At 45.0% G+C, this 10,151-nt stretch overlaps 1 protein-coding gene across 1 annotated transcript; it reads right to left on the bottom strand.

The window, feature by feature from the left end:
• Positions 1-10,078, bottom strand: hmgxb3 (HMG box domain containing 3). The gene is made up of 21 exons (XM_076739516.1): positions 9,905-10,078; positions 9,202-9,354; positions 8,921-9,095; positions 7,491-8,012; positions 7,301-7,408; positions 6,985-7,119; positions 6,629-6,867; positions 6,401-6,510; positions 6,234-6,314; positions 5,945-6,027; positions 5,730-5,840; positions 5,434-5,574; positions 4,727-5,034; positions 4,423-4,550; positions 3,772-3,903; positions 3,475-3,659; positions 3,110-3,332; positions 2,855-2,988; positions 2,272-2,391; positions 1,875-2,084; positions 1-1,636 (listed from the first exon to the last, which is right to left on the bottom strand). Exons 2-21 carry the CDS (start codon positions 9,339-9,341, stop codon positions 1,037-1,039), a joined length of 3,885 nt encoding a protein of 1,294 aa, XP_076595631.1. The 5' UTR covers positions 9,342-9,354; positions 9,905-10,078; the 3' UTR covers positions 1-1,036.
• Positions 10,079-10,151: the final 73 nt, after the last annotated feature.

Raw genomic sequence — 10,151 nt, 5'->3', positions numbered from 1 at the left:
TATCAAATAATGAATTATTAATACAGTGCTTTATTACCATCCTCCATACTCGATGCTTCATGAAAGTCTTGTTAGTTTATTTGAATCACTAGCAGATCATTAATGACAGGATGAATAAACAGCAATCTCTCTCATGCACTTCATGCATTCAGATCTACTCAGCATCTTGTTTACGCTCAAAGGCTGACTGCTGATTGGTCGACAGGAAGACAACAGATAAAGTCATCACCACCTTACGATTCAGCACAATCCACACATCCACATTTTATTGTAACGCTTCAAATGCAAACATCAGTGGAAAAGGCAACGAGTGGCAGGTGAGAGGTAAGCGTGTGAAATGTAAAGCAGACATGTGGACATAAAAGTGAAATAAATACAACATTTCCTTCATGATTAAATATATACATTTGGGCTTGAAGCAGCTGATTCATTAAAATCCTGTTTACATTCTTTCAGTCACAGGAGAACCGAATTTATCAAGTCACACTTTGAATTATTTTAACCCTTGGCACCGTGTTGGTAAAAGACACAAAGTAATTTTACATTCTTCAGTCATCTGACATGTTGATTCTGACATTCAGTCTGCATCACCTCAGCTTTTAGTCAATCTCACACTCACTGTTACTGTAGTTAAAGATGGCTAAAACATGATCTTGTAAATGTTATTTCTTTTTTAGCGTCTTCACAGTAAACACGAGTGACCACTCTGTATTTTTTTTAATCCTGCAAAAGGTCCATTTCTGCAAAATTCAACTCACTTTTTCTACATTCAGCCTCTTTCTTCACATCAGTTCAACCTGACAACAGTACTGAGCTGATCAGAAGTGCTGTTGAACAGGCTCGTCCTCCAGATTTAGAGTAAAGTACTCTCCAACACTGACTCTCCTGCTTATTCTTAAGGTGAGCACCACATCGCGTCTTAACTCTTGGAGCCTTTCAGCATCTCCTCATGATCCTCTCGCCTCTCACATTATCTGCACTCCTGTCTCCGCATGCATCCCTCCATCCCTGCTCTGACTGTCCACCCTGAACATTTCTATTCAGGAAGCACAACCTCATACGCCTCCATCCCTCCCTCTTGTGTCTGTGCCTCCATCCCGCTTCCTTCATCCTCCTCTTTCTCTGTGTTGATCTGTGCCACCCCCAGCCGATACAGGGCATCTCTGATCACTACCTCCCCGGGCTGGCAGGCCTTCACCACTTGGTTGATCTGCTGGCTCACGATGTCCCTGCTGGTGAGGAAATCTACCAGGCGGTTGTAAAGGTAGTAATAAGCAGTGTTGTTAAAAACCACAGCTTGCCGTCGCACACGGCTTACCGAGGGACAGTCCTCTGATTTCTCCGTGGAGTCATTCTCAGCTTTGTCAGTCCGTTCTTTGTGCTCTGCTCCTTCATCTTCATCCTCCTCTTTCTCTTTCTCAAGCTCAGCCATCAGGCTGACGTAGGGCTCCAGATCTCTGCAGAGGACCATTGAGTGGTGCTCTGAAGGAAGAGCAGGAGGCGCCTGGGCTGCTCCAGGAGGATGAACCAGCCAGCAAGAAGAGGACTTGGTGATGGGGTGGACCTGCTGGTTCTCTGCCACCAATGACAGGTCAGCGCTATACGGCTGGTCTTGTAGCTCAGCACACGACACAAACTAAAGAACAAAAATTCAGAAAACATGATTGGAACCTGCTTTTTCCCCCCAATGATAATGATCACTGAAGTTTTTACCGTTTTAAAGAAATCAATGAAGTTTGGAAGTACAGAGAAATCAGGGCTACACTTTGAAGTCACTCTTCACTCACTTAAAAATACTGACTGAGCCTTTTATTCTTTTGAATTTTCAGTGGAGTTCCTTAATAGACAATTGGATTTTTTTTTCCATCACTCACCTCTGGCTTTTCGAAAGGGTCAGAGAAGCAGCCTTGGTTCCTGCCCCACATCTGGGTTGCCAGTTCTGGGTACTGCATGTCAGCACAGAGCGCCACCTGACGAGCACAGTCACTAACATAGACTGGCGGCCAGTAACGAGAGGACAGAAGCAGGTCTACGTGGTCTCGAGCTGTCTCTCCTTTCACCAAGTACTTCGAGCCGCACACCACCTGGACACAGTTATAGGAGAGAAATGGACCAGTGAGACGCCTTAACAAACACACAGGGGATATCTGAGTTTAAGATTGTATTCTGTTTAGCCAACACAGACAATTTTTTCGATTGTTTTTTTGCATTTGGAGCTTTAAAACTCTCTCTGAATTTACCCATTTGAAATGACAGGGCTGCTGTTTTTACCTTGTGGGGACAGACTTTGGACAGCTTGCCAGCGGTGAGGTGTGCAGGGGGCTGTGGGCCCGTGGAGGGGCCACTATGAACAAGTGTGTACAAGGAGATCAGGGAGGCCAGCAGCTCATTCTAACACAGAGGGAGAAAGAAAGAAGGCGTTTATCTAAACAAACTCCCAGGCAGATATGAGCACATCACAGAGAGCAGAGATAAGATTTCCTGATGAATGAATGAATAAGGAAAGTGTCTTTCATCTAAACTTAAGGAGCACGACACTGAATGCTGAAATACCCTTGAGCAAGACATTAAAGTCTTACTCATCCCAGGGTGCTGGGAGGGGAGGGGAGGGGATTTCCTGTTCTTTACACCAAGAACTCATCACATGTTTAGCTATCATTTCACAGTCAACTTGTTTACTTCCGGTCATTAACAACATGTGAGCACTTTAAGCACAAAGCCTCATCTTTTCATCTCTCCGTTTCTCACACTCACAAACACACACACACACACACACACACACACACACATACACACACACACACACACACACACACACACACACACACACACACACACACACACACACACACACCTTTGTGGCATCTGGGGTGATGCTTGCCCCGCAGCGGTCCAGTATTGCTCTCAGCTCGTTCTCACTGTGATCTTCAATCTTGTCGAGTCTCAGCGTGCCATCATGAATGAGTCGCACTAAAACTGATGGATCTCCTAAAAATAGATAGCAGAAGCCACTAAAAAAACAAAATAAGCTTAAAATAGTTCTTAGCCTCCCAGGGACAAGATTACAGCTATGAAAGATTAATGCAGATTCAGCTGCACAAACGCGTACCTGAGGGTGGCGGTGTGTGAGACAGGACCTTGTCCTTCTCTGTGTTGATAATGGTGGGACTCCTCATCAGTGGGGGGATGAAGGGCGCGATGATGGACGCGTCTACCCGTGTGATGGGGATGTCAGTGGGGAAAGTGGCTTGCTCGATGGCCTCACTTTCCATGGTCAGCCAGAAATCATCCACGTGAACCTCATCAGAGACTGAAAACTCAGGCCAGGTAAACTGTGGACAGACCGAATGTGTGTAAGCATGTGAAGAGGTCACTACACACACACCTAGCATCTTCTCAAGCTTACTGTCTCGAGGTTTCACATGTGAAACAGCTCTAAGCATGCCGTCAGGACTCTATTTTGTCGTCTGTCACCTCCACGTTCTTCAGCTCCAGCACGTTGTTCGAGTACCGCTGTGCAATCTCCAGCTTGGGAGCAACACCACAAATGCCGCAGATCATATCGTTGTAATCACGCACTGTCAGACACTCAAAGGCCCAGTAGCCACTCAGGAGGAGCTCCTGAATTTGTGATAACTCCTCTGGATTCAGAGTGTGGACTGATGCAAAAGAGGAAGACACAATGAAAAAGAGAGAGGATACAAGGTTAGACTAAATTAAATTCAACACAGCTGCAGAATGCCTGTATGTAGAGTTGAATCCAGTGTTTACCGGGGTGACTGGGGATGTGGTCTAATATAGTCCTGGCTGCCTGAGAAGGGGATTGGCCCAGTTTGATACTGGCCCTGACCTTCAGGAACAGGTCAATACTAACCAGCAGTCTGTTCCCAATGTTGAACAAACCTGAGTAAACAAAAACAAACAAACAAACAAAAAAAAACAAAAATCATATTGTAATTCACAGAGGAAGCTGGCTACAGGCCATACCACAGTTTACAAAATCTTTTTCTTAGGACATGCAAGCACAAGAGCGTTGCTGTTGAATACAAGAGCACAGTATTGTCCAGATGTGGTCTTTTACGCACAAATAAAACAAAACAGTGTAAAAAGCTGAGGTTTGTAGCTACTGACAATTTATTATGCTAAGTAACAGAAAGTCTCTGTTAAAACACCCAAGATAAATGATGGTATTAATGATATCAAACTGTGCCTTCACACGGTGTCTGTTCGCCACTTTAAGCTGCTAAAACACCAGAATGAACTAGTATTCATCTGCATTCTCACAAAACTTTTAAAACATTTTGAAAATATGTCCCTGATAAACGCACCTCGAGGGGCAAGAAGAGGAAAATGAGTGACAAACAAATACTGCAAGAAAAAGCAGCTGAACGATGTACGTGCTGTTGTCAGCCGTGTCTTTACCTGGATGCAGGTCAGTGAAGCTGTGCAGAGCCAGACACTGGACGTTGAGACACACCTTGAGCTGGAGAGTGGCCATCTGGATGAGTGTCTCAGTAAGCAGCCAGCAGTCCTCTTGTCCTGAGACAGTGCTAGCACACACATAAGAGCACACATTAGGGAACGGGACATCAGCACAACATGGCTGTAAAACCAGAAGGAGGGTACTTAGAATACAGAAATAATGAGGAGAAACCGGGGAGCCAAATCATCAATAAACAACCAACGCTAGACCACCTCCGCTCTATCCCACTACCCATCTTCTCACCCCTGACCTCCTTTGAAGAGTGGATAGTTACACAGGCCACAGTGAGTCGCTGCTGATTCATAGAACTGAGGCCACCCGGACTCGACCAGCGTCTCCGTCTCCACGCTGCCCTTGTGCTCCTGGTCGCCTGGCTGGACCAAGACGATCTGCAGACAGTTGAGCTCCTGGATGAGGGTCAGCGTTTCCTGGAGCTCAGTCTCGCTCTCAGGAATCTGCAGGGAACGCTGCAATAACTGCAGGGTATTTTGACGTTGGGTGTCCTTCTGAGCGGGACTCAGGGGTTTGTATGGATCGAGTAGGGTCACAGTCTGAGAAAGGAAAGGAACAGGAGTGATAAGAGCAAAAGAGTTTCCAATAATCAAGAAAGCGATTCGTTGCTACAACAAAGAATAAAGATGAGAAGAAGAAAGATTTGCGGATGCAGGCTTGTTTCCTTGTTTCTCAAAGGTCAAATCGTTTCCCACAATGAACTTTACGAAAAAGATTTCCACCAGTTCTGTTTGCTTAAAAGCCTTGGAGGGAAAACTGTGAAGATGAATGACTCGACATCAAAGGTCTGTTGTCATCAGTCTTAAATCAAGATTTATGAATGCTAAGAAGGTCAGAGATCCAAGACATTGCTGAGACTCATAAAGGGGGTCAAGGGGTGAGAAGTACAGCTGGAAACTAATCCTACAGTATCTTTATTTGACAAAGCCAGCTTTCACCTTTGCTCCCTTGGCATTCTTCTGGGTCAACTCACAGCCACATTTAGGGCACACTGCAGGTTTGTGTCTGTTCTTATACATGTAGTCACAGGACGGGTTCTTACACCGACCCCGTCCTCGTGCTGTAGACAGTCCCAAATCCTAAAAGAATGAAGGAGAGCAAGAATTACCCACAAATCAAGAAACAAAAGGATATCCGGAAGCAATTTTACGTTGGAAAAGGAACATTGAGTGTAATTTAATAAGAAAAGAAAACAAGGCAGGGCAAAGTGCCCAGGGAATAGTGGTATACTGACAAAGCTGGAAACAGTGTATTGTTGTTTGAAAGGCATGAACGACAGGACATTCATCCTCCTGTCAGCCAAAGAGGACACAGGCTGGCTTCCATCTGCTGGGACAGGAGAATCCTGTGGAATGACACGCACAAAGTGAGCATCATGGACCAAATCTGCATCTTTACTGTTTCCATTTATTTGTGTGAGTATGTGTGTGCGCGTGTGCGCGTGTGAACCTGCTTGGCTGTGGCTGTCGGGACTGTCTGGCCGAGTTGCTTTAAAGTGCTGGGTTTGAGACCTGAGAGACTCTCTCGTGACACTGTGGTTTGAAAAAAGACCACATCAGCAGAGAGCACAAACCTCAGGGAGTCACTTACATAAACATGTCACCTCCTCTCTGTGCAATAAAGATAGTCTGTGTTTGTCAATACTAAGCACTGAACAAACACACAAAGCAACTGCTAAACTACAGACTGAAAGATTCAGAAAGTGTCATTAGAAATCACATCAAATGATGCACAGTACCAGTGGATGATTTATTGTTGTTTGCACTCTGAGCTTTTCCTTTGTCAGGTGGGACAGTTACGATCTGGAACACAGTGCGGCCTAGAAACACAAACACAAGCCAATGTTTGTAAATCCATATGGTGACAGCTTATTTTGACACTTGTGTGCTGTATGTTGCATCTCACCTGTGGAGTAGTAGGCAGGGAGGATGGGTCTCACGGGCCTCTTTTGAACAGTGGTACTGCTTCTATCTTGGCCTTGCACTGTCGCACCCTTAAGACCGTCTTTCATCTGTCTAACGAATGACAGAGGGATTGTACGTGAAATGAGATGTACAAACAGCACATGTTTAATATTCAAACGGGGCCGACTCTACATCAGTCTTGTGGCAGTAAAAATTCATGGACGCTCACTTTGTCTGTTCCTCGTCTTTGGTGCTGCTGCCCTCTGGTGGCTTCCCAGCTGGAACTGCAGGCTGCTTCCTGGAGCACCGTTGAACTTGCCTGTCTTTTTTGCTCCCAGTGGCGCTTGTTTTAATGACATCAGCATTTCCCTCCTGAGTGGCGGGAGGTGTGGGCTGGCTGCTGTCTTCAGACTTGGTTTCAGCTTTGTGCGGCTTGGGTGCAGCTTCTTTCTCTTGTGTTTTCTTGTCCTGATGTAAGCACAGTTAATTGACTTGAACTGCAGGTCAAACCTGGAGGCTGAATCATTGTATCATGCTTGGATGCTGACATAAGATTGAACACCGCTGATACTGCTTGACACTTACAGCAGGTATCCATTTTCCGCCTAAGTGGCTCCCACAGTCAGGGCACTTTGGTGGCTTGTGGCGGGTGACGTAAACAAATGAACATCCAGGATTTAGACACCTCCCTCGACCTCTCCTGGTGTATGTCTTCACAGACTGATGAAAAGAGAAAAAACATGAGAGGCCGTGTCTTTCAGCTGCTATTACCACCCACAACCATGACATTTCTTAAATCTAAACAATGATATTCCTGATTGTCTTTTTCTGTGTGGGGACTCGATGCTTGCTCATTTCAATGTTGACATTTCTAAGCTGGAAAAGTAATGCGACTGCTTACCATCTTGTATGAAGGTTTGGCACTTTGTTCGATGCTGGCTCCCACAGAGACCATCATCACTGGGCCCACAGAGCTGACACCTGCCAAAGACTTGGGCTCCAGGAGGTTCTGAAGTGAGGGACAGATCACTTCTGTGCATTAGTTAAAACATCTTTTTGTGATTAAAATACTGTGCTGGCAGAAGTCTCACCTGGGTGGGTATGATGGCAACCACTTGCGTAGCTTCCCCCTGTAGCTGCTGCACCGCCGGCCCAACATAACCACCACCAGCAGCCCTTGTCTTGTTTCCTTTCAGTGTGACCCCACTAGCCATAAGGTCGGCAGAGCCCTGTGACACATGGACGTCGGTGGAGGCCAGGGCTTTGGATGAGACCGAGGAGGAGGAGGAGGAGGAGGAGGAGGGTGGGATTGCTTGGGGGTATGTGAGATGAGACATCACTGCCGTTTCCTCTGCTATGTCATCAACAATGACGGGCTGCTCGTAAAGCTCCACCTCACCGGCCAACCCAAGAGGTGTGAACTGGGGCTCTTGGGTGAGAGAGACAGATGGCAGGCCTTCCTCCACTGGAGGGTCCAGAGATTCAACACTCACTTCTGGCTGAGAGCCTCCCGGCTGGTGGTTCGAAGAGCAGGCTTTAGACAAGAGAAAGTAACTGGCTCTGGGGAGGATTTTGCGGAAGCCTGGCAGGTCTTTGGAGGGGCTGAGGGATGACTGAGGGAAAAGCACAATCAAGAAAATTACTCATGGCTGTCCATAAAATCATCCTGACATGATACGAGGCACCAGTGAATATCTGAGATAAAACAGGAAAGGGCTGTTTTATCTCGACTGAGATACCTGATGCTAATGGGTCACTTCATTCTGATTTTATCTGTAGTTACATGAGCCAAATGTAATCATTACAAATGAAATCAATCGAGTTGACTACATGAGTGCTCTGCAGTGCGTAATCATAAAGGAGAGCTCTGATATACTCAACAGCTTAAACCTATAATCAAGCACTCCATCATGGGCAAACCTTTTAAAAAGATTGCCTTGGGTTGACTGCTCGACCGTGTCATTAATTTACTGCTGCAGGTTCTACTGACGCGACAGTTTTGTCAGAATATACATTACTTTCCCTGCATTTATTACAGTTTATTAAACAGTGGCAGAAATTCTGACCTCATTCATCTCATCACAGACTTTTCTATAAGTCCTTTTTTACTTTTTGAGCATGTGTGAGCCCTAAATAATGATTTAGATTCTCCTGGAAACTAATAAACAAAATTGTACTCTGTACACATGAACAGTCCAGCTATTCAGGTATTCTGACCATGGAGACAAAGCTCCTTGTCTTGTGATAGTGGGTGTGTGTGTGTGTCACTTTTATGAATCTACCAAAGTTGTTTTCTTGTGATAAATCATCTCATTATCACGAGAAATTGGATATTTCTTTTCTCAATATGGGGCCAATCAACCCATGATCACAAGAAAACAAGCTTTGTTCTCTCAAGATAATGACATACTCATGATGTTGAGATAACGACATTAAAAAATAATTGCGAGCATGGCCATTCTTTGCTTCTGTACAGGTGCACTGGTTTGATTATGGGGAAAAACTTGAGGATGTATCTTACAGAGTCTACGCCCTCCTTCTCAGACCTGGCCTTCTCCAGGTAGTAGGCTTTCTCAGCAACGCTGAGCCTTTTCCAGCTCTCACTGATGCGCTTGTTGATCTCTGACTGTGGCAGATTAGGGATTTCCTGTTGCATAATCTGGTGCACATCAAAGTAGTATAGCAGGTAGGCAGACCTAAAACAGAAAGATTTCCGTGGGAGAGAAAATTTTAATCTTTTGAAAACACAGCCATGCTTAGGGTTATGTTGTGTGTGAACGTGCTTTGGGTTGTGTACGTTACCTAGGCTTCTTGGGTTTCTCAACACTGTCTTCTTGACCTTTACTTTTCCTCTTTTTGGGGGTTGTCACTGCCATTGGGTTGTAGCAGCTCTCCACCTCCTCTGTCACTTTCATAACCTCAAACACCTCCACTTTCTCCATGATTTCCAAAGATCTAGACCCAGTGTGAAAAATACCATTGGGTAAATTTGTTGGTCATGTAGGTTGAATTCATTAAATGTATATTGCACTCACGTGTGTGTGTGTGTGTGTGTGTGTGTATGTGCTGTTAACACCCTAATTTGTTTACTACCTATTCAATGTTTCAACAGTGAAGTTGAAACACTGTATAAACACTTTAAAGCAGCATTGTGCTTTACTGAAAGCTTCAGATTTCTGCAGTTTATTGTAGCTCAGGGGGTGGCTATATCTCAGCTAACGGCGAGCACATACAGATGCCTTGTCTAATAAAAGAAACAGGAAGTAGGGCGGTGTGACTGTGTTGGTGCCCCTCGCCGAGAGAATAAAGCACTTTAATGTCTTAGTCAAAATAAAACATCATGGAAACATGTCATACATACGGCTCTTAGGGAGACTAATATGGCACTGACATGTTACAAACACTGGTCCTTCCATGCTTTAAAAGAAGGTTTAATGGCGAGTGTTTATACTGCCAGCACAGTCTGTGAGTTATCCAATGAAATGCCTCCTTATTGAAGCCTTACCTACGATGTCCCGATGCTCTAAAATCTGCTCTGAACAACCTTTAGAAGTCGCCCAATAAGTCAGGCATTGTGTCGACGATCATTAATGGTGAAATTTGTCTATTCTTCATATTAAATCAAAGATTTGCGATGAATTAATGTCTGTAAAGTAGCTCAGTCTCTCGTCGACTTGTAGAAAACATGGCGGCTTGTTGCTATGGTCTCCAACCAATCAAATGCCGGAATAAACAAGTACCGGCCAATCACA

The sequence above is a fragment of the Chaetodon auriga genome, chromosome 9, assembly GCF_051107435.1.
Source record: "Chaetodon auriga isolate fChaAug3 chromosome 9, fChaAug3.hap1, whole genome shotgun sequence".
Taxonomy (NCBI): domain Eukaryota; kingdom Metazoa; phylum Chordata; class Actinopteri; order Chaetodontiformes; family Chaetodontidae; genus Chaetodon; species Chaetodon auriga.
The sequence above is the reverse complement of the archived record's forward strand: the minus strand, read 5'-3'. Positions and strand labels throughout refer to the sequence as shown.